Raw genomic sequence first — 24,818 nt, 5'->3', positions numbered from 1 at the left:
TACAGCTGTAACCTAAATTAATCATGGGAGATGAGCCATATATGTCCCTTGATTAATTTTAAAGGGTTGAACAAGTGAATCTATGAAGATTGAGGTTGTCCTAAGACCTGCCCCGAACGTGACAGATGGCTTCATCAGACAAAGATAAGAAATAAGGGTCACCAAATCTCTATATCCACATGCCAAAATTTGCCCAATCTTGTGAACTTCAAAGTCCTACTCATATCTAAATCATCTGAAACTGCAGCTAAGATTTGCCTGAATCTGCATTTCAGTTGCTTAGTATATGATGCTTGTCCACGGCGCAGAAATGCAACTGGTTCTTGGAAGCTGAATAATGAATTATTTGCTGATGCAATTCCAGTTGTACGTACATGCAAGATGCCCGTAGACCGGTAACTTCCGTCAGTACTAATGCAACGGCTCGAGGCTGAAGAATGAAAAACAGCTAGCATGGCTGGCAGAACAAATTTGTGGCTCAACATGAAGCTGTATAAATTAGGAAGACTCGGGGAGTATATTATACTAGCAAGCAAAATGAAGTGAATGGAAAGAGACCTTGAATTGCGAGCCACAGTTGTGAACCAATTAAATCTGCCCCATAAGCCACCTATGACTTGGCCGACACCATGTTCCCATATCTCCGACTTTGCCTTGTCCTCATCAAGCAATCCTCCTTTTCTCATGGCTACTTATACCCCTTTTTCTAATCCAAGTGCACTCAAATACACGCCAGTGTTAACAATCATCCCTTCTACCCCATTGCAGTGTGCTGATCATCTTGAATATTTAATCCAGAAAAATCCAACCCCACGTTTACAGCCCCTTTACCCGTTGGCTGATGATCTACACCTTTCCATGCAAATCCCTCGGTTCTCGAAGATGACCATGTTCACTCCCCCACTTCAAAAGCTACTCAACACCTTCTTCGTATAAATACAGGGATTCCACTTACTCTCCTCTTCAGGGTCTAGCTCCAATTCGTGGGCTTTTTTTCCCCTTGGCATTCCTTCCTTTTTTTTTTTTTCTTTTCTTTTGTCCTTTCAGTTTTTCCCTGTGATTCGCTTGCAAGAAAGCTGACAATCATCTGATTCGTTAGCCACCAACACTCATCATCAGCAATGGCCGAGCTCAAGCAACAGCACAGAAGTGGAGTACTCTACACTTGTTCAAAGAGAAAGAACAGTGGTGGCTTCACAAGAAAGTGCGCTTCTTTGGTTAAAGAACAAAGAGCGCGAATTTACATCTTACGTCGCTGTGCCACCATGCTCCTCTGCTGGTATATCCAGGGAGATGATTGAGCTACCAAAACCATCCTCATCCTCCGTATAAAATATATAAAGATACCATGCACCACCAACCTCTTCTGCCTTATTCTCTTTACTTTCTTCTTTAGCTTTTGTCTTGTTTTCGAACCAAGCACGAGCAGCAGTGTGTTTCTGATAGGCGTCAATTGCCTGTCGGTAAAGATTTGTTCTACAAACGTGTGGAAGCAAAATTTATATGTCCTCCTGGCCGCCCCCGGCCACTTTGTTTCCCTGTTGTTGGCTTTGTCCATAGGGTGCTGCTGGTCTGGCTTGTTTGTTGTCATCAGCCCTCTTCTTCATGTGTGTCATCCTGTATTTTTTTGTAAACCTAAATGGTGATAGTCCATTGTTAGGTTTTTTGGGCACATGAGAGATCAAGGCTGGTGCTTTTTGACAGCCCGGACATGATCAGGACACGGACAAGGCCAACATATGGGGATCCCTGCCAAGTTCGGATGGATGGATGGAAGCTTGCAAGGTCTGCCATTACTTATTTATGTGTTTCAGTAATCTATGTATGTAACTCCCCTCTGTTCAAGCGGTATTGTTTTAGTGTTATGGCCGATGCAGACACCATCAAATATATAAATATGGTAGCATGATTAATTAATGCACAATAAATGTGGAATAAGACACAGAAGGGATGGATCATGGATGTGAATGTTGCGGTACTATCTTCGTCGTGGTGGCTGTCTTGTAGAAGACCATGTACGTACTTTTACTTGACTTCCACAGTACTATGTTGTACCTTACAATAAATCTGCTCCGTACGAAGCAGCCGTTCTTGAATTAACATCAATCAATGGACTACTACGTTAATTATGAGAATCTGAAATTTTATTTATTTATTTTTTTAACAATATTAATGCTTCTTCTTCTACATATAACATACCTGTTGTGCGTTTTACATCGACGTATGGAGCATATAAATTAATCGCAGTAGTCGAACGTCAGATACTATTTTGTTCTTCTTATTGTCCTTTCCACTTAAGAGATTAGCAGTATGAGATGGGGTCATTCCATTTTACACGTTATGGCTACCTCTCATGAGTTATGACACTATATGAATCTAACTCTTGAGTTCGTAAATCTGGTCGTGACATTAAACGACTGAGGCAGCCCTAGCGCTAGTAAGTAATGCCAATGAGGATTTTAGACGATCACTCGCCAAAATTTTTTTTTGGAAATCAGAAATGTTGAAGATGCAATGTATGTCAAATGTGCAAGAATCCGAAATTATTTTGTCATACTGAGTAGTAGTAGTAGTAAGCAGGAGTTAGTGGTACTTGTATTTGTAAGTAGTAGCAGTATCATTTATCCACCCAATCTTTGAATAGCAGCATCATGTAGAGAGGAACATTGATTGCAGCAACAAAGCTAAGCACGCGGATGCCTCGCAATAGTCTCCGTATCACCAATTTTGTCATGGATGTTTTCATTCGAGCCGGTCCTGGTGTCCTCGCGTCAAATTCCACATTCCCATCACAAGCCACGGCGACCTCTACTTCCTGTTCAGTCTGTCTTTTCGCCCGCATAACAGCATTGCCCCTAAGTACAGTTGCAGTAAGTTGCAGAATCCTGAACTACTACTATTTGATGTAAGTGGACAACAAGCATACAATATACACAATCAAAATATCAAATGAACGTTTGGTTCGATCATAATTTGGTGAACATATAAGAAAAGTTCAATGTTAAGTAGAGAAAATGAAAGGGAAGGGGGCAGCTGTTAAAATTTATTTTGGGAGGCAAATAATGGGGTTAGATGAAATATTTGCAAAATTCCCTAGAGTGCAAGAGTGGGCAATACTAAAAAGTCTAAAATTTTAAATACGCCAGTTTGCAGTTTCTAAAAGAGAGTAAAAGATGCTCCGGCATAGATATAATAGATGCTGAATGCAAACATAACAAAACATAATCCCACAGTAAGAAATAGACTGACAATACGTAGCACCTCAACTAGGCCCCATGATACCTTTCCACCGAAGCGTTGTCACCTGAACTTTTAGGAGGGGACTTTGACGCTTTCTTGATAAGGTGCATCGATCCTTCGGCATCCCACATCATCTCGTACTCAAAGTTCTCATCTTCATTTTTCTCTTTTATTACCCTGCCAAACACACTACCATCGAACAGACTCCTGAAGCATAGCTTGAAATTGCCAATATAATGGGAGAATAATTCCTCTTTTGCAGGCCAAAAGAGAACAATGAGAAGGGTCATGATGAACAGGACCATATACCTGAAATTCTCATCAGATGATGTTTCAGAATGAAGCCAACAAAAACTTACACGCCAACGGCAGCAGTATTAACTAACTATGAATTACCATATGTATATGTATGTTTGAACAGGTAGAAAGCAGAGATGGGCGTATACAACATCTTCTAGAGCCAAACCATCTGGAGAGCTGAGATTACTAGCAGATAACAGCATAAAAGAAGGGAACAAGTTTCCCTGCTGCCAGCTGATAGTCCCTATAGTATGCTGCATGATGTAAATAATCAAAAGTTGCACTGTTACTGGAAGTATATCTTGCCAAGTTAATGCAGTGCTTACCTCCTCCACGGGACCGTGCTTAGTGATGTGGGTTACTTTGCACTGATCATGATCATGCCCTGAAAGGATTAGTGCCTGAAGTTTACAAACGCAGATTAGTACCGCCAAGAATGAATCCCTCAAGTAGCTTAGTTTTTTCGAAGTCTGATTTTCCAAAGCTCTGATAGATCATTAAGGAGGGAAGAGTTTACATACTGGGCTAATCATGTTCAGTAAGTTATTTGTCGATTTCTCAGTGACATAATTTTGATACCTGTATTAATAGATCAGAGGAAAAGTATCATGTCATACCCCAACATCCATTCCATGAAGGACTGTAATCCACCACATACAGTCAAAGAAGCAGAACACAATAAGATGCTTACAATATTTGTTGATTTTCTGGGGCACGCAAAATCCTCTGGAACAGAGTAAGAGATAGTAATTTTTAGCTAAACAAAATGTATGCAAGGTGATAACTTGCACCAACATGTTTCTAAGATTGCCATTTAACTCAATGCAGAGAGAAAAATATTAACCTGATTGATAATGGGTGAAGAACGATATGGACCGCATGGAGTCCAATCTGGCCGGTACAATGGGATATGAGTCAATAGAACCCTTGTCATTGAACTGGAATCTGGATGCATAAGGCATGTCATGGACTTCATACCGTATTGTAATTATCTAACATGATAGATTTTCTTAGAAGTCGCTGCCAATTACCCTGAGAGACATTTGCAATAAAATTCCAGGTGGCAGAGGTTACATTTCCCTGTGAATTCCCTGTGGACAAAAATCTTGCCATCAACTCTTAGTATCGCCAACTTACAAGGTAAATTTATCTATAGATGATTAAGCAAAGAAAATAATTCTAATATACAAATGAGAAGGAAGCTACTGCAGATATCCTTGTGTAGTTCAGCAAAGTCACATGATTGCATAAAGAGACATGCAAAACAAAGCTAACTTAGGAAAGCAGTCCTACTGAGTTTGATTGACCAAGAAAAGATACCATTATTCTAGCAACCATACAGATCCTTATGTGGTCCAGCAAGTGACAGCGTCAATCTACTTGCAACTTAAGGTCTAACATGTCAACCAAGTCTTGATTAGTTAGTAGAAAAAGATTTTTGACTTTTATCAACAAGACTAGGTCGTCATGAGCAGTACAAATACACAGCCAGTTAAAGTATCCAGCAGCTTTACACACACTTCAGAGTATAAAGTCCAAGTTATAAGCTTCAGTTAGTCAGAGATATCATCTGTAATACACCAGCATCACACACACTACATTTGTTATTACCAGCAGAAATACAACAAGTGCACAGATATCTAGGAAGTTTAAAGAAACGAGCCACTTTCATGTCAAACAGATGAAGGGGGAAAAGTAACAAATTAATGAGATAAGAAACTTGTTTTATCCTTGTAGTTTTCATGTAAACTTGGACTGCATAAAACATAAAATTGCACCTTGATTTGCCTGGCAAAGAATGAATATACAAGGAAAAATGATTAACTAGTTGTCCAAGGAGATCACGGCAATCACTATGAAATACAGTAAATTATCTACCTTTTGGGTATCTCCAAATTATAATCTGGGCACCTGTTAGAGTTCCAGAAATTTTTGCAGTAAAGTGATACTATACTATTACAGATGATATGGAGATACGTGTTCACTGGCTTTTACCATCTAATGTCTGTGAGTCAATAGCAATAAAATCCACTTTTCCAAGTGTAAACTTATAGTTTCGTGCTCCAAATTCTTCCTCATAACGCCTGATAACCTGCAGACAAGTAGATGCAGAGATAACAAGCCAGAGAGATGATCAGAGGGAGGGTTGCATTATTGAAGTGTCAGAAATTGCATTATTAGTGATTAATCAGTACTTGTTCAGAAAACCCCATAGATGGATACTGCTTCAAGAAGAAACTGACACAGATAAATAAAACAAATTCTTATATGCCTATGTAGATGAACATTCATGGACGAGCTATTAGGGTTCTGAGCTCGAATTGTCTTGTGATCACTCGTTACCAAGAAAGTAGCATCAGATATATCACCAGAACAAGTTAAGCATCTAAATTTAATCCAGCGACCTGGAAAACGAAAATGATTTATTCTGACAAGTAGTATGAGATTTAGAGAATAATGCATTAACATACCTCTGGCGTTTTGGAGTAAAGAGCCTCATATCCAATGTCATGATTTCCGGATAGGAAATACACTTTCATATTTTTAGTTTTCTGGAGCACATTCAGATCAAAGATATGTTTAAGGCGGCTCAAGGATTCCTGCCATCTGTTCAACAATGGGATGCGTCGTTGTGAAGACAAAGTTCAGATAAACAGTATCAAAATTGAGTGTGTTGCAACAGTCTAGCTGCATTTTCACATTTAATAGAGATTCAACCGCATAAATGCCTGTGTAAACTTTCATACAAAACCTATAAAATTAAATGGCTTACTCATTGTCAGACAGAATAGGGCCCCCATCAAAGTAATCACCAAAAAAGAGAAGCACATCAGGTTTGAAACGTAAGACAGACAACAGGAATGCCCTGCGCATGAACAAGTCTGTGTAGAACTGAGCAATCTCGAGAGCCAGTGACTTTGGGGAAAGATGAAGGGAGGTCCTATCCATGAGCTGTTGAAAATAAGTACTCAATTGGCAGTTGCTTTGCAGAATCATTGAAATATCTCACCAAGGCATGTATTTTCATACATCTGTATTTATGTTTGGACACAATTATGGAACTACTTCCGAGGAGATTTACCTGAGGATCAGCCAGAACGGCAATTTTGACATAATCACCAGAATCATTGAGTCTCTTCACCTGCAATCAGGCAGAGAGACACACGCCACCCAAAAAAAAAAAAAAGTTTGGGTTTCAATAATCTGCATGTATTTGGTTGCAAAAATACTGAAGCATAACAGATAAGAAGAAACGAGAAAATTTTGTAAATTTAACAATTGAAAAACAAACTTTTTTGCGCTAATGAGTCTTTACGAGTTTGCAACAACTACCACAATGTAATGCTTTTGTGTAAATCATCAATGCACAACGAGGGGAGTGACCTTGTGTTAAAATGTTTCCGCCTTTTTGCATTGCCTAAAAGAGTGACAATGGTTCAGAGCATGCAGTAATGACTAAAGAAATACTTAGCTAATTGCAGGAAATGATGGTAACCAGGAAGATCCTAACCGGGAATGTTTTTATCAACCTGTATCCTCCTCCTCTTAATAATGCTAAACCTAATGAAATGTTCGGATGCATCAATGGAGTTAGTTGTATGAGTCAGATTTTGGTAATTGATTCAGCATTTCCGCTCCCTTCCTTGGTCGAAAAGATGATGACCGTAGCGCAACTTATACATATTTCTAGGCGGCACCTATGAAATCAAAATTCTATCCTTTTTTTTTTTGGCATCTTATATGCCGATTAGATTCAACGTCATTAATCCATAAAGTAATTTGGGCAATATCCCTAGCAAAAAAAGAGCCGCATCAGAAATGGAAAGAAAGAGATGAAATAAACTAAAAACTACCATCAGATTAACGAACGAAGTGCATATTAACCAAAATAAAGAAAAGAGAAAACGAATCAAGGCAAGTGAAAACTTCGATTTTTTTTTTCTTTCTTTTTATCAATAGCTGGAACAGAAGATCCAACAGATTAAGTAAAATCCGAAAACAGCCACTAGAAATAACTTGTGGGTCATCGTTTTTTCAGAGCTAAGTTAAATGAGTTTAACGTTTCAAGAAGTAATTTTCTTTATGTTGGGTGGGTGAGGTTATTACTAATTACCGAGGAGGAAGAAGAGTGGCGAAGATGATGAGGCCAAGAACAAGTCCAAAGAGAGGGCACCCAATATGCAAACATCTCACCATACAGAATGGTCAGAGCCCAAATTATGCTCAAAAACACCGTCAACCTCCTCTCCTTTCCCATTTCCCCGACGATCTTTTGCTCACTCCCACTCGGACTTCGTAGTTTGTTTAACTCCACTGCTGATGCTGATACTACTTGGAACTTGGAACTTGGAAGAAGAAGAAGCAGCACACTATTCCTTTTCTTCTTTTTTTTCCCTTCCAAAGAAAGGCACAAATATTCTATTTTGCCTTCCATATTAGTTATTTATTTGTTGGGTCGTTGTTTGACTTCGGATTACTCCCAACTTTTACCCCCTTCCCATTATTTAACGCACCAAAAACGAAAACCATACGAAACTACCTACCGCTAGTAGCATTTAAAATGCTCGACTGATAAAAAAAAAACATCTTCAATGTCTGAGTGGATTCATCAAGTAAGTGTAACATAACTGCCGTTTCGTTCATATTGCATAATCACTCTCGTTGTGTGTATGATAAATAAATTAAGGAATAATAAATAATACAACGAGTGTGATAAAAATAACTTTGCAACGATAGATAAATTTTTAGTAATATCAAAATATTAAACCTTACTCTTTAGCAGTTTACCAATTGAAGCATCTATGAAACTCATTCCAATTGATCTTGGAAAAAAAAAAAAAAGAAGAGTATGGCTGAAATTGAAATCCATTACTTGCCTTGGAACCTAGCTGCCAAACACATCCATGCCCTTAATTTATACTACTACTAACATTTCCTACTTCATTCAAACTTAAGTATTAAAACTTGAAATTTATATCTAAGGAATCGGTTTGATACACATTAATTTTACTTTTGCTCGAAAAATAAACAAACTGAATTTGAATGAAATCATCAAAATGATTAAGCAAACTTGAAACTTGGATCATGCAAGTTTGAATGCAATCAATTGCAACATATTATTGTCTACACCTCTAATACTAGTAGGTAACGTATTAAAATGCATGAGCCCTTCAAGAGTGGAATTGTTCACAACTTTTACCTCGGTTATATATGGTTGCTTCCACAGACACTTACAGCTTGAAGAGAAGGTTTGCCTTTTTTTTTTTTTTTTTTTTTTTTTGCAAGAGTGAATATTTTGTTGCAGTAGAGTAAATTTCGATCCATGTAAAATTATACTAGTTTTTGTTCAGTCACTTGTTATTATTGACAGTAGATTTAAAAGATTCCAACGATACTTCGGTGTTTGAGTTCGACCAAATTCCCGTGACTCTGCAAAGAGTAATTCCACCTAGTTGTCTCTTTAATCAAGTAGTGCATTGTGCGAAAGAAATGGAATACCGACAGTAACCTTTCGAACACCCTTTTTTCTTTTTTTTCTTTTTTTCTACAGTGGAATAATTTCACACATTTAGTATAAAAAATTGGAAAGAGACGACATGGGTTTCATCATAAAGGTTTTCGGTTTGTTATTATTTGTTGTGAAAATAAAAAACTATCATTGAATATATATATATATATATATATATATATATATATATATATTACTTTTGATAAGTTGAATATCTTGAATTCAAGACCTCTTATTTACAATTTCTCCCACTCTGCCGCCCAACCCAACCTATCCCTCCTCTAACTATTGTTGGAATTTTTTTTTATACTGTAACTGAGGTCTAAAACTTGAGATCCCTCGTCTTACTACTTAACCTAACCCAACTCAAATTTCCTCTAGTTGTTGTTGGATTTTTTTTTTTAAAGTATAAATAGGAGATTTCGAATTCAGAACCTCTCACTTACACTTCCTTCCCCGCTTATCATTCAACTCATCTCTCTCCCACCTATTGTTGAATTTAGTTGCCTTTAGAACTGTAAGCAAATTTTATTGATGACATATTTTCTGAATAAAATAAAGCAATAAAAGGGAAACCAGGGAAAAAATAAACCTACGCACTAAAACTTTAAAAGAAGATCAAACTTGAATGGGATTTGAAGAAATAAGTGGAATATGGTTAATACTTATTGCATATTACACTGCTACTTGACACTTGTTACTCAACGCATATTTCTTGCTAACTTGGTATCACGAAACCTTTGATTGTTATTTTTTTCCTATGCCATGTTTCTTTGAGAAAATGATCATTTTGGGCCCCCTGTGTTTAGAATTTTAGCCAATTTAGTTCTTTATCAATCAATCCTACCAGTTTATTATTTATCAATCTTACCATTTTATTCCATCAACTTTATAAAATAATGTCAATCTGGGACCTGTAATGAAAAATTAGAAAATTCTAACAAAATTGGTCATTGGGCATGTGAACCTTTTAAAATGACCAACTCATCCCTTTGCCTTCGAGGTTGTCTCCAATTTAGATGTCACCATCTATCAATTTAAATCCTCAAATCCACAAAACAAAATCAATAGGTAATGATATATAAATTAATAGACAATGATATATAAGAGACCAAATTGAAGAGACTTGAAGATTCGAGACTAAAATGGTCATTTTCAAATGTCCATCTGCTGATCAATTTCAATAGAATTATTTAATTTTCTATTAGAGAATTTTTTTTAATTTCATAAAGATGAGAGAATAAATTGATAAATTTAATAGATAAAGGACTAAATTGATGAAGACTCCCAAAATGGTTGGTTGGTTTCCCTTGGTTTTTTCATTTTTCCTCCTCAATCTCTTTAACATTTGAAAAAAAAAAAAAAAGAAGCATTTTAACCGTTTATTTCCCCTCCAATTAAAAGTTGGTAACTGTGTCAGTATTTTCTTTCCAAGTATTTCCGTCCAAACGAGGCCTTGGGGCAAGGTTTCAACTTTCTCATACTGTAGGATTGGCGCCATAAATCGGGAGAAAAACGGAGGAGTTAGCGCCGCCGCCACCTCAAGCCGCAGGCATTTGTTAGTAGTATTACTTAGTAATAGTTACTGGGTGGGATGAGCAGCTGTTTGTGGATTGAAATCCGCCGCCATAGGCCGCCAGGTACCGGTGAAAATGCCCAAACCAAAATGCAGCAGCATTTTAACAAGTACGAATACGGAATGAGAATGAGATGAGTCTTTTCTTTACTTTCTTCCCTGTCAATTCACACACACGAACAAATAGACCTTTTTTTTTTTCCTTTTTGGTTAATTATGGTGCTTTGTCTATCTTAACATTTTTCTGGTTTTTTTTTTTTTTAATTTTGAGAGTCTATACCTCGTGCTAAATCATCAAAACCCTTTCAACCACATTCTACTTGTCCCGGCCCCTGCTGCTTCACAAACTTTTGTACAGACGACAATTAGCTCTTGATTTTTCGTTGGAGCAGCAGAAGGTTGCGGCTGTTGTTCTTTTGCTTGTTAGCTTAAATGCGAGAATCTGAATAATCAATTCAAGTTTCCAGAAGTCATCTTGTAGCTGTAAGCCAAACTATGACAAACCTTACTCATTTTCGTCATTACTCGCCAAAACCATAGTTAAAGAGAGGAACTCATCGGTCCTTTTAGACTTCAAGAAGACACTCCTGCATGAAACTACAGCGATCAATTCCTTCTAGTTGACAATATTAGAAGTGTATGCTTGACTAACTGGTAGCAACATTTAGCTTTATACAATCCTCCACTTGAACATTACGTATATTTTTCTCGTTTCAGAAGGGGGTAAAAAAAAAAAAGGGAAAAAAACTGCCATTGACGTTTTATATTAACAACAAATTCTGGAGTTTCTCTATTCATTTATACAATTGCCCTTCTTTTGGTGCCTGTCTCTTGGACCCTATGTCATGGAGCCAATCAACTACTTCTGTAATGGTTGGCCGCTTGAAAGGATTTTGGTTGACACACATGCAGGCAACATCAAGCACTTGCAGCATATCTTCTTCAAAGCCCTTGCCGCACAGTACTGGATCAAAGATTTCATCTTGTTTCCCATCATTTCTCATTTGCTGCACCCATCCAACCAATTCTCTTGACACTTTAGGCTTGAATATCTCCATAGGCCTCTTGCCCGTCAGTAATTCAAGTATGACAACTCCAAAACTGTAAACATCCCCTCTCAAAGTGGCTATCCATGATTGACTATACTCTGGTGGGATGTAACCTAGGGTGCCTACCAGTTCAGTGGTTACGTGTGTTCGGTAGGGAAGAATCAATCTAGACAATCCAAAATCTGCCACATGTGCTTTAAAATTCTCATCCAGCAGGATGTTACTGGATTTTATGTCGCGATGCACAATATGTGGCTCACATATCTGGTGCATGTATGCCAAGCCACAACTTGCACCCTGGGCAATTTTTAGTCGGGTTGGCCAATCAAGTTGGGCTGCTCCATCGGGCTTCTCATGTAACCAGTAGTCTAGACTACCATTCTCCATATACGAATATATCAGTAATCTAAACCCACCGTGCACACAGTAACCTTGCAAAGCAACTAGGTTCTCGTGCTGGGCTGTTGATAATGCTTCCACCTCTGCTTTGAATTCCCTTTCCATCAACCCTGTATCTCCTGAAAGCTTCTTAATAGCCAGCTGTGTGCCATTTGTCAAAGTTGCTTTGTAAACCAAACCAAAACCCCCACAGCCAACAATGTTTGCTTGGTTGAAGTTGTCTGTGGCTTTCAGTAACTCTGATACTGTGAGATCCTTAACATCCTTTGTGTTATCAGGAAACAAGACAACTATGCTGGTGTCTTTTCCAAACTCAGTGGACAGTCCAGAATTAGAGTTGTAGGAAAGTGTATCCAGATCAGTTTTTTCAGCATCGCCTTTAGGAAGGATCCTTCTCTTGGAAAATATCCAAAATGCCACTACAGAAACAGTGAATCCAATGCCAAAACAGATTCCAAGTATGAGTCCAATAATTATTTTCCTCTTTGGGCTTTTTCTTGTTGCTGAGGGGTTTGTAGTTGGTGATTGATTGCTACAAGGGCGTAGAAATCGGCCACACAACCCTGAATTTCCTTCAAAGCTGGCATTGGGGAAGGTATCAAACTGGCCTCCTGCGGGTATTGGGCCTTGAAGATTGTTGTTTGCAACGCTGAAAGAAGACAGAAAATGGAGGTTCCCGAGTGAAGCTGGAATTTCACCAGAAAAATGGTTTCCAGAAAGGTCCAACTTTTCCAAGTTAGTAAGATAAGATATCGTGTTGGGAATGCTGCCTGAAAAATTGTTGTGACTGAGATCCAGGACATGAATGCGCTTCAATTGGCCAATCTCAATGGGTATGTTGCCACTGAGGTTATTCCCATTCAGGTATATAGCAGGGGGGAGGTTAGACACCTGATTGTACTGTAAGCTGGAGACATTCTCAGGCTGAACAAAGACTGGCAACTCTAAGTAACTCTGATCCACTTGATCAGTACCCTGCTGCCTCACTAGTCTTGGGAGTCCAGTAAGTTCTACAGGGAAGTTTCCTGAGAGGAGGTTCTGAGATAAATCTAAGTAAAAAAGGTCTGGCAGATTTCCAAGCCAACTTGGAACTAAGCCTGTGAGGTTATTAACTGACAAGTCGAGGACCTCAAGCTTTTGCAGCTTAGTCAGCCAACTGGGAACTTGACCAGAGAATTGGCAACCACCTAAACCAAGGATCTGGAGATTCTGAAATCCTTCAGAATCGACTAAACCGTCATCACCTGGCAACGATTCATTATAAAAATTCTTTGACAGAATCAGTGTACTGAGATTCTTGCAACCTGTCAAAATTCTGATTGCACTTGTGACATTGGTTAGTGTGTTATTGGAAATTGAGAGAAAAGACAGAGATTGTAGTGCATGTATCTGGGGTGGGATCTCTCCGGTCAGGTGATTCAGTGACATAATTTTGATACCTGTATTAATAGATCAGAGGAAAAGTATCATGTCATACCCCAACATCCATTCCATGAAGGACTGTAATCCACCACATACAGTCAAAGAAGCAGAACACAATAAGATGCTTACAATATTTGTTGATTTTCTGGGGCACGCAAAATCCTCTGGAACAGAGTAAGAGATAGTAATTTTTAGCTAAACAAAATGTATGCAAGGTGATAACTTGCACCAACATGTTTCTAAGATTGCCATTTAACTCAATGCAGAGAGAAAAATATTAACCTGATTGATAATGGGTGAAGAACGATATGGACCGCATGGAGTCCAATCTGGCCGGTACAATGGGATATGAGTCAATAGAACCCTTGTCATTGAACTGGAATCTGGATGCATAAGGCATGTCATGGACTTCATACCGTATTGTAATTATCTAACATGATAGATTTTCTTAGAAGTCGCTGCCAATTACCCTGAGAGACATTTGCAATAAAATTCCAGGTGGCAGAGGTTACATTTCCCTGTGAATTCCCTGTGGACAAAAATCTTGCCATCAACTCTTAGTATCGCCAACTTACAAGGTAAATTTATCTATAGATGATTAAGCAAAGAAAATAATTCTAATATACAAATGAGAAGGAAGCTACTGCAGATATCCTTGTGTAGTTCAGCAAAGTCACATGATTGCATAAAGAGACATGCAAAACAAAGCTAACTTAGGAAAGCAGTCCTACTGAGTTTGATTGACCAAGAAAAGATACCATTATTCTAGCAACCATACAGATCCTTATGTGGTCCAGCAAGTGACAGCGTCAATCTACTTGCAACTTAAGGTCTAACATGTCAACCAAGTCTTGATTAGTTAGTAGAAAAAGATTTTTGACTTTTATCAACAAGACTAGGTCGTCATGAGCAGTACAAATACACAGCCAGTTAAAGTATCCAGCAGCTTTACACACACTTCAGAGTATAAAGTCCAAGTTATAAGCTTCAGTTAGTCAGAGATATCATCTGTAATACACCAGCATCACACACACTACATTTGTTATTACCAGCAGAAATACAACAAGTGCACAGATATCTAGGAAGTTTAAAGAAACGAGCCACTTTCATGTCAAACAGATGAAGGGGGAAAAGTAACAAATTAATGAGATAAGAAACTTGTTTTATCCTTGTAGTTTTCATGTAAACTTGGACTGCATAAAACATAAAATTGCACCTTGATTTGCCTGGCAAAGAATGAATATACAAGGAAAAATGATTAACTAGTTGTCCAAGGAGATCACGGCAATCACTATGAAATACAGTAAATTATCTACCTTTTGGGTATCTCCAAATTATAATCTGGGCACCTGTTAGAGTTCCAGAAATTTTTGCAGTAAAGTGATACTATACTATTACAGATGATATGGAGATACGTGTTCACTGGCTTTTACCATCTAATGTCTGTGAGTCAATAGCAATAAAATCCACTTTTCCAAGTGTAAACTTATAGTTTCGTGCTCCAAATTCTTCCTCATAACGCCTGATAACCTGCAGACAAGTAGATGCAGAGATAACAAGCCAGAGAGATGATCAGAGGGAGGGTTGCATTATTGAAGTGTCAGAAATTGCATTATTAGTGATTAATCAGTACTTGTTCAGAAAACCCCATAGATGGATACTGCTTCAAGAAGAAACTGACACAGATAAATAAAACAAATTCTTATATGCCTATGTAGATGAACATTCATGGACGAGCTATTAGGGTTCTGAGCTCGAATTGTCTTGTGATCACTCGTTACCAAGAAAGTAGCATCAGATATATCACCAGAACAAGTTAAGCATCTAAATTTAATCCAGCGACCTGGAAAACGAAAATGATTTATTCTGACAAGTAGTATGAGATTTAGAGAATAATGCATTAACATACCTCTGGCGTTTTGGAGTAAAGAGCCTCATATCCAATGTCATGATTTCCGGATAGGAAATACACTTTCATATTTTTAGTTTTCTGGAGCACATTCAGATCAAAGATATGTTTAAGGCGGCTCAAGGATTCCTGCCATCTGTTCAACAATGGGATGCGTCGTTGTGAAGACAAAGTTCAGATAAACAGTATCAAAATTGAGTGTGTTGCAACAGTCTAGCTGCATTTTCACATTTAATAGAGATTCAACCGCATAAATGCCTGTGTAAACTTTCATACAAAACCTATAAAATTAAATGGCTTACTCATTGTCAGACAGAATAGGGCCCCCATCAAAGTAATCACCAAAAAAGAGAAGCACATCAGGTTTGAAACGTAAGACAGACAACAGGAATGCCCTGCGCATGAACAAGTCTGTGTAGAACTGAGCAATCTCGAGAGCCAGTGACTTTGGGGAAAGATGAAGGGAGGTCCTATCCATGAGCTGTTGAAAATAAGTACTCAATTGGCAGTTGCTTTGCAGAATCATTGAAATATCTCACCAAGGCATGTATTTTCATACATCTGTATTTATGTTTGGACACAATTATGGAACTACTTCCGAGGAGATTTACCTGAGGATCAGCCAGAACGGCAATTTTGACATAATCACCAGAATCATTGAGTCTCTTCACCTGCAATCAGGCAGAGAGACACACGCCACCCAAAAAAAAAAAAAAGTTTGGGTTTCAATAATCTGCATGTATTTGGTTGCAAAAATACTGAAGCATAACAGATAAGAAGAAACGAGAAAATTTTGTAAATTTAACAATTGAAAAACAAACTTTTTTGCGCTAATGAGTCTTTACGAGTTTGCAACAACTACCACAATGTAATGCTTTTGTGTAAATCATCAATGCACAACGAGGGGAGTGACCTTGTGTTAAAATGTTTCCGCCTTTTTGCATTGCCTAAAAGAGTGACAATGGTTCAGAGCATGCAGTAATGACTAAAGAAATACTTAGCTAATTGCAGGAAATGATGGTAACCAGGAAGATCCTAACCGGGAATGTTTTTATCAACCTGTATCCTCCTCCTCTTAATAATGCTAAACCTAATGAAATGTTCGGATGCATCAATGGAGTTAGTTGTATGAGTCAGATTTTGGTAATTGATTCAGCATTTCCGCTCCCTTCCTTGGTCGAAAAGATGATGACCGTAGCGCAACTTATACATATTTCTAGGCGGCACCTATGAAATCAAAATTCTATCCTTTTTTTTTTTGGCATCTTATATGCCGATTAGATTCAACGTCATTAATCCATAAAGTAATTTGGGCAATATCCCTAGCAAAAAAAGAGCCGCATCAGAAATGGAAAGAAAGAGATGAAATAAACTAAAAACTACCATCAGATTAACGAACGAAGTGCATATTAACCAAAATAAAGAAAAGAGAAAACGAATCAAGGCAAGTGAAAACTTCGATTTTTTTTTTCTTTCTTTTTATCAATAGCTGGAACAGAAGATCCAACAGATTAAGTAAAATCCGAAAACAGCCACTAGAAATAACTTGTGGGTCATCGTTTTTTCAGAGCTAAGTTAAATGAGTTTAACGTTTCAAGAAGTAATTTTCTTTATGTTGGGTGGGTGAGGTTATTACTAATTACCGAGGAGGAAGAAGAGTGGCGAAGATGATGAGGCCAAGAACAAGTCCAAAGAGAGGGCACCCAATATGCAAACATCTCACCATACAGAATGGTCAGAGCCCAAATTATGCTCAAAAACACCGTCAACCTCCTCTCCTTTCCCATTTCCCCGACGATCTTTTGCTCACTCCCACTCGGACTTCGTAGTTTGTTTAACTCCACTGCTGATGCTGATACTACTTGGAACTTGGAACTTGGAAGAAGAAGAAGCAGCACACTATTCCTTTTCTTCTTTTTTTTCCCTTCCAAAGAAAGGCACAAATATTCTATTTTGCCTTCCATATTAGTTATTTATTTGTTGGGTCGTTGTTTGACTTCGGATTACTCCCAACTTTTACCCCCTTCCCATTATTTAACGCACCAAAAACGAAAACCATACGAAACTACCTACCGCTAGTAGCATTTAAAATGCTCGACTGATAAAAAAAAAACATCTTCAATGTCTGAGTGGATTCATCAAGTAAGTGTAACATAACTGCCGTTTCGTTCATATTGCATAATCACTCTCGTTGTGTGTATGATAAATAAATTAAGGAATAATAAATAATACAACGAGTGTGATAAAAATAACTTTGCAACGATAGATAAATTTTTAGTAATATCAAAATATTAAACCTTACTCTTTAGCAGTTTACCAATTGAAGCATCTATGAAACTCATTCCAATTGATCTTGGAAAAAAAAAAAAAAGAAGAGTATGGCTGAAATTGAAATCCATTACTTGCCTTGGAACCTAGCTGCCAAACACATCCATGCCCTTAATTTATACTACTACTAACATTTCCTACTTCATTCAAACTTAAGTATTAAAACTTGAAATTTATATCTAAGGAATCGGTTTGATACACATTAATTTTACTTTTGCTCGAAAAATAAACAAACTGAATTTGAATGAAATCATCAAAATGATTAAGCAAACTTGAAACTTGGATCATGCAAGTTTGAATGCAATCAATTGCAACATATTATTGTCTACACCTCTAATACTAGTAGGTAACGTATTAAAATGCATGAGCCCTTCAAGAGTGGAATTGTTCACAACTTTTACCTCGGTTATATATGGTTGCTTCCACAGACACTTACAGCTTGAAGAGAAGGTTTGCCTTTTTTTTTTTTTTTTTTTTTTTTTGCAAGAGTGAATATTTTGTTGCAGTAGAGTAAATTTCGATCCATGTAAAATTATACTAGTTTTTGTTCAGTCACTTGTTATTATTGACAGTAGATTTAAAAGATTCCAACGATACTTCGGTGTTTGAGTTCGACCAAATTCCCGTGACTCTGCAAAGAGTAATTCCACCTAGTTGTCTCTTTAATCAAGTAGTGCATTGTGCGAAAGAAATGGAATACCGACAGTAACCTTTCGAACACCCTTTTTTCTTTTTTTTCTTTTTTTCTACAGTGGAATAATTTCACACATTTAGTATAAAAAATTGGAAAGAGACGACATGGGTTTCATCATAAAGGTTTTCGGTTTGTTATTATTTGTTGTGAAAATAAAAAACTATCATTGAATATATATATATATATATATATATATATATATATATATATTACTTTTGATAAGTTGAATATCTTGAATTCAAGACCTCTTATTTACAATTTCTCCCACTCTGCCGCCCAACCCAACCTATCCCTCCTCTAACTATTGTTGGAATTTTTTTTTATACTGTAACTGAGGTCTAAAACTTGAGATCCCTCGTCTTACTACTTAACCTAACCCAACTCAAATTTCCTCTAGTTGTTGTTGGATTTTTTTTTTTAAAGTATAAATAGGAGATTTCGAATTCAGAACCTCTCACTTACACTTCCTTCCCCGCTTATCATTCAACTCATCTCTCTCCCACCTATTGTTGAATTTAGTTGCCTTTAGAACTGTAAGCAAATTTTATTGATGACATATTTTCTGAATAAAATAAAGCAATAAAAGGGAAACCAGGGAAAAAATAAACCTACGCACTAAAACTTTAAAAGAAGATCAAACTTGAATGGGATTTGAAGAAATAAGTGGAATATGGTTAATACTTATTGCATATTACACTGCTACTTGACACTTGTTACTCAACGCATATTTCTTGCTAACTTGGTATCACGAAACCTTTGATTGTTATTTTTTTCCTATGCCATGTTTCTTTGAGAAAATGATCATTTTGGGCCCCCTGTGTTTAGAATTTTAGCCAATTTAGTTCTTTATCAATCAATCCTACCAGTTTATTATTTATCAATCTTACCATTTTATTCCATCAACTTTATAAAATAATGTCAATCTGGGACCTGTAATGAAAAATTAGAAAATTCTAACAAAATTGGTCATTGGGCATGTGAACCTTTTAAAATGACCAACTCATCCCTTTGCCTTCGAGGTTGTCTCCAATTTAGATGTCACCATCTATCAATTTAAATCCTCAAATCCACAAAACAAAATCAATAGGTAATGATATATAAATTAATAGACAATGATATATAAGAGACCAAATTGAAGAGACTTGAAGATTCGAGACTAAAATGGTCATTTTCAAATGTCCATCTGCTGATCAATTTCAATAGAATTATTTAATTTTCTATTAGAGAATTTTTTTTAATTTCATAAAGATGAGAGAATAAATTGATAAATTTAATAGATAAAGGACTAAATTGATGAAGACTCCCAAAATGGTTGGTTGGTTTCCCTTGGTTTTTTCATTTTTCCTCCTCAATCTCTTTAACATTTGAAAAAAAAAAAAAAAGAAGCATTTTAACCGTTTATTTCCCCTCCAATTAAAAGTTGGTAACTGTGTCAGTATTTTCTTTCCAAGTATTTCCGTCCAAACGAGGCCTTGGGGCAAGGTTTCAACTTTCTCATACTGTAGGATTGGCGCCATAAATCGGGAGAAAAACGGAGGAGTTAGCGCCGCCGCCACCTCAAGCCGCAGGCATTTGTTAGTAGTATTACTTAGTAATAGTTACTGGGTGGGATGAGCAGCTGTTTGTGGATTGAAATCCGCCGCCATAGGCCGCCAGGTACCGGTGAAAATGCCCAAACCAAAATGCAGCAGCATTTTAACAAGTACGAATACGGAATGAGAATGAGATGAGTCTTTTCTTTACTTTCTTCCCTGTCAATTCACACACACGAACAAATAGACCTTTTTTTTTTTCCTTTTTGGTTAATTATGGTGCTTTGTCTATCTTAACATTTTTCTGGTTTTTTTTTTTTTTAATTTTGAGAGTCTATACCTCGTGCTAAATCATCAAAACCCTTTCAACCACATTCTACTTGTCCCGGCCCCTGCTGCTTCACAAACTTTTGTACAGACGACAATTAGCTCTTGATTTTTCGTTGGAGCAGCAGAAGGTTGCGGCTGTTGTTCTTTTGCTTGTTAGCTTAAATGCGAGAATCTGAATAATCAATTCAAGTTTCCAGAAGTCATCTTGTAGCTGTAAGCCAAACTATGACAAACCTTACTCATTTTCGTCATTACTCGCCAAAACCATAGTTAAAGAGAGGAACTCATCGGTCCTTTTAGACTTCAAGAAGACACTCCTGCATGAAACTACAGCGATCAATTCCTTCTAGTTGACAATATTAGAAGTGTATGCTTGACTAACTGGTAGCAACATTTAGCTTTATACAATCCTCCACTTGAACATTACGTATATTTTTCTCGTTTCAGAAGGGGGTAAAAAAAAAAAAGGGAAAAAAACTGCCATTGACGTTTTATATTAACAACAAATTCTGGAGTTTCTCTATTCATTTATACAATTGCCCTTCTTTTGGTGCCTGTCTCTTGGACCCTATGTCATGGAGCCAATCAACTACTTCTGTAATGGTTGGCCGCTTGAAAGGATTTTGGTTGACACACATGCAGGCAACATCAAGCACTTGCAGCATATCTTCTTCAAAGCCCTTGCCGCACAGTACTGGATCAAAGATTTCATCTTGTTTCCCATCATTTCTCATTTGCTGCACCCATCCAACCAATTCTCTTGACACTTTAGGCTTGAATATCTCCATAGGCCTCTTGCCCGTCAGTAATTCAAGTATGACAACTCCAAAACTGTAAACATCCCCTCTCAAAGTGGCTATCCATGATTGACTATACTCTGGTGGGATGTAACCTAGGGTGCCTACCAGTTCAGTGGTTACGTGTGTTCGGTAGGGAAGAATCAATCTAGACAATCCAAAATCTGCCACATGTGCTTTAAAATTCTCATCCAGCAGGATGTTACTGGATTTTATGTCGCGATGCACAATATGTGGCTCACATATCTGGTGCATGTATGCCAAGCCACAACTTGCACCCTGGGCAATTTTTAGTCGGGTTGGCCAATCAAGTTGGGCTGCTCCATCGGGCTTCTCATGTAACCAGTAGTCTAGACTACCATTCTCCATATACGAATATATCAGTAATCTAAACCCACCGTGCACACAGTAACCTTGCAAAGCAACTAGGTTCTCGTGCTGGGCTGTTGATAATGCTTCCACCTCTGCTTTGAATTCCCTTTCCATCAACCCTGTATCTCCTGAAAGCTTCTTAATAGCCAGCTGTGTGCCATTTGTCAAAGTTGCTTTGTAAACCAAACCAAAACCCCCACAGCCAACAATGTTTGCTTGGTTGAAGTTGTCTGTGGCTTTCAGTAACTCTGATACTGTGAGATCCTTAACATCCTTTGTGTTATCAGGAAACAAGACAACTATGCTGGTGTCTTTTCCAAACTCAGTGGACAGTCCAGAATTAGAGTTGTAGGAAAGTGTATCCAGATCAGTTTTTTCAGCATCGCCTTTAGGAAGGATCCTTCTCTTGGAAAATATCCAAAATGCCACTACAGAAACAGTGAATCCAATGCCAAAACAGATTCCAAGTATGAGTCCAATAATTATTTTCCTCTTTGGGCTTTTTCTTGTTGCTGAGGGGTTTGTAGTTGGTGATTGATTGCTACAAGGGCGTAGAAATCGGCCACACAACCCTGAATTTCCTTCAAAGCTGGCATTGGGGAAGGTATCAAACTGGCCTCCTGCGGGTATTGGGCCTTGAAGATTGTTGTTTGCAACGCTGAAAGAAGACAGAAAATGGAGGTTCCCGAGTGAAGCTGGAATTTCACCAGAAAAATGGTTTCCAGAAAGGTCCAACTTTTCCAAGTTAGTAAGATAAGATATCGTGTTGGGAATGCTGCCTGAAAAATTGTTGTGACTGAGATCCAGGACATGAATGCGCTTCAATTGGCCAATCTCAATGGGTATGTTGCCACTGAGGTTATTCCCATTCAGGTATATAGCAGGGGGGAGGTTAGACACCTGATTGTACTGTAAGCTGGAGACATTCTCAGGCTGAACAAAGACTGGCAACTCTAAGTAACTCTGATCCACTTGATCAGTACCCTGCTGCCTCACTAGTCTTGGGAGTCCAGTAAGTTCTACAGGGAAGTTTCCTGAGAGGAGGTTCTGAGATAAATCTAAGTAAAAAAGGTCTGGCAGATTTCCAAGCCAACTTGGAACTAAGCCTGTGAGGTTATTAACTGACAAGTCGAGGACCTCAAGCTTTTGCAGCTTAGTCAGCCAACTGGGAACTTGACCAGAGAATTGGCAACCACCTAAACCAAGGATCTGGAGATTCTGAAATCCTTCAGAATCGACTAAACCGTCATCACCTGGCAACGATTCATTATAAAAATTCTTTGACAGAATCAGTGTACTGAGATTCTTGCAACCTGTCAAAATTCTGATTGCACTTGTGACATTGGTTAGTGTGTTATTGGAAATTGAGAGAAAAGACAGAGATTGTAGTGCATGTATCTGGGGTGGGATCTCTCCGGTCAGGTGATTAGTGGCCAGGCGAACTGCTGTCAATGATCTGCACGAAAAAAGGCTTACCGGCAGGCTACCATTGAAAAAATTATTCCCCAAGTCAATCGTGACAAGTTGGGTGAGTTTGGAGAAATCAAATTTGGAAAGATCACCAACAAGTAAGTTGACTCTTAGGTTGAGCAGTTTGAGTCTTGTGCAATTTGTGACAGATGGTGGCAGAGTACCATGAAGTTTGTTTATGTGAAGGAGTAGATTTTCCAGGTTGGAGAGCATTCCTATTTCTGGAGGGATTGTACCTGTAATCTCGTTAGCATAGAGTTCAAAAATCCTGAGCTTGTTGAGTCCGGCAATATCTTGGTTAATTGATCCATTCAGTTTGTTTCCAGGTAAAGATATCTCTTGCAGAGTCAACACGCTATAAATAGCATGAGGAAGAGGACCCGAGAGAGAATTGAAACCTGCCCGTAGAGTCTCCAAATTTGAACAATATTTAACATCTTGGGGAATCGAGCCACTGAAATGATTGAAAGAGCAATCAAGGAGTCTAATGGAGGGTGAAATGCTGCAGATGAATGAAGGAATGGACCCAAAAAAGCTGTTGTTGCTGATATTGAAACTTGCCAAGTTTATTGCTTCCTGGAGAAATGTAAATTGGACGGTTCCATTAAATTTGTTGCTGGAGAAGTCCACTTGCTGGATTGTTGTTGGAAACTTATCGGAAGGCGGTAATTGTCCGGAGAGTCGGTTGTAGCTCAAATCAATCGCCTGCAGGTGATTGAGGGACACGAAGAATCCATTTGGGAGAGGACCAGAAAGGAAGTTGCGTGAGAGGTTTAGTTGAGAAAGACTGCTGAGGTTGGCCAGTGAAGGAGAGATGGTTCCGACAAGCCCTCTTGATGGCAGCCTTAAACTGGCGACTCTACCGCTTTTGTCACAAAGAACGCCTTCCCAGATGCAGCAATCAACCGAGATAGTCCAATTCAAAGGAGATGAGGGGCTGGCTATGCTGGTGGAAAAGGATAATAAAGAGTCACGATCCAGGCGATTGCAGGAGGCATGGGTGGCAGTCGCAAAGCAAGAGAGGGTTATGACAAGTAGAGACAGCAGCACATCCGAAAAGAGGGAGCCAAAGGGATTGACTGTGGTAAGGTGAGACGCAGGAGAGGAAGAAGGGACAGAGGAGGACAAGAGCATGGCTGCCCTGTGATGGCGATGATGATGAGGAGGAGGAGGAGAAAGCCGAGATTGCCTGCAGGTTTCCTTGTCATATTTGATCATATTATTATTAGAAGAAGAAGACAGTCGAAGATGCCAAAAGATACTACTCTGTTTTAATCAATCATGGGGGTATTCTAACCCTTCCATCTTAGTTTGTGCAGACTTTAGTCATACCCCCCATGAGGGAGAGAGAGAGAGGATATAGTGGTTGATGTTGACATGGAGCAATATTAAAAAGCTGTGGTCTGAATTGTTAAAAAGCGTTTACTTTTGGGACGGCTGGCTAGGTGGTGGACTTTCTGTATATTATGATATATTTGTATAGGAAGGAAGATGGAGGAATGAGGTAAAAGCGTGTAGGATGGTAATGTTGTGTTGAAACCTGGGATGGGGGAGATAAATAGCAGCGTAGAGAGGCTCCGTCTGCGTATCTGGAACTTTGCTTTGCCCGGATAAGGACATATTATAGTGGGCTCTGCACTACTTGTATTAAACTAAACCTTCTTTCAAGTCGCACTGAACTGGATTCTTATGCTCCCACCCCAAGTTGATCAATCAACTTGTTGCTGTTACTATATTATTATACACATATATATTTATATTCATCCTTATATTCACCCCAAGTAGCAATCTTGTTGTCGTTTGATTAATAACTTTAACCACGGGTTGCGCTCGGATGTCATCGCAATATTTGACATAATCATTTTTGCAATCTACTACTAGTCTCTTGAAT

General features: G+C 38.2%; 4 protein-coding genes across 5 annotated transcripts; 1 reads left to right on the top strand and 3 right to left on the bottom strand.

Annotated features, from left to right (window-relative positions):
* The first annotated feature begins 311 nt into the window (after positions 1-311).
* Positions 312-2,135, top strand: LOC113742321 (small polypeptide DEVIL 22-like). The gene has a single exon (XM_072046843.1). It carries the CDS (start codon positions 1,122-1,124, stop codon positions 1,299-1,301), a length of 180 nt encoding a protein of 59 aa, XP_071902944.1. The 5' UTR covers positions 312-1,121; the 3' UTR covers positions 1,302-2,135.
* Positions 2,136-2,501: 366 nt separating this feature from the next.
* Positions 2,502-7,990, bottom strand: LOC113742319 (uncharacterized protein C630.12). The gene is made up of 13 exons (XM_027270145.2): positions 7,655-7,990; positions 6,623-6,682; positions 6,314-6,492; positions 6,012-6,147; positions 5,536-5,632; positions 4,572-4,631; positions 4,385-4,485; positions 4,232-4,266; positions 4,062-4,119; positions 3,867-3,941; positions 3,637-3,794; positions 3,283-3,549; positions 2,502-2,855 (listed from the first exon to the last, which is right to left on the bottom strand). The coding sequence occupies exons 1-13, from the start codon at positions 7,973-7,975 to the stop codon at positions 2,618-2,620; spliced, it is 1,785 nt and encodes a 594-aa protein (XP_027125946.1). The 5' UTR covers positions 7,976-7,990; the 3' UTR covers positions 2,502-2,617.
* A 3,255-nt stretch (positions 7,991-11,245) lies between these two features.
* On the bottom strand, positions 11,246-17,383 carry LOC140005836 (tyrosine-sulfated glycopeptide receptor 1-like). Of its 2 annotated transcripts, XM_072046841.1 has the most exons (9): positions 17,048-17,383; positions 16,016-16,075; positions 15,707-15,885; positions 15,405-15,540; positions 14,929-15,025; positions 13,965-14,024; positions 13,778-13,878; positions 13,625-13,659; positions 13,366-13,512 (listed from the first exon to the last, which is right to left on the bottom strand). In XM_072046841.1, exons 1-9 carry the CDS (start codon positions 17,366-17,368, stop codon positions 13,419-13,421), a joined length of 1,083 nt encoding a protein of 360 aa, XP_071902942.1. In that variant the 5' UTR covers positions 17,369-17,383; the 3' UTR covers positions 13,366-13,418. The 2 variants fall into 2 exon arrangements, with proteins under 2 accessions (XP_071902941.1, XP_071902942.1); XM_072046840.1 differs by lacking the exons at positions 13,965-14,024; positions 14,929-15,025; positions 15,405-15,540; ... (1 more) ...; positions 16,016-16,075; positions 17,048-17,383 and having other exon boundaries at positions 11,246-13,512; positions 13,778-13,915.
* A 3,255-nt stretch (positions 17,384-20,638) lies between these two features.
* LOC113742963 (tyrosine-sulfated glycopeptide receptor 1-like) lies at positions 20,639-24,614 on the bottom strand. The gene has a single exon (XM_027270996.2). It carries the CDS (start codon positions 24,143-24,145, stop codon positions 20,813-20,815), a length of 3,333 nt encoding a protein of 1,110 aa, XP_027126797.1. The 5' UTR covers positions 24,146-24,614; the 3' UTR covers positions 20,639-20,812.
* Positions 24,615-24,818: the final 204 nt, after the last annotated feature.

The sequence above is a fragment of the Coffea arabica genome, chromosome 4e (genome assembly GCF_036785885.1).
Source record: "Coffea arabica cultivar ET-39 chromosome 4e, Coffea Arabica ET-39 HiFi, whole genome shotgun sequence".
Lineage (NCBI taxonomy): Eukaryota > Viridiplantae > Streptophyta > Magnoliopsida > Gentianales > Rubiaceae > Coffea > Coffea arabica.
Note: the sequence above shows the minus strand (reverse complement) of the source record. Positions and strands in the feature narration are given on the sequence as shown.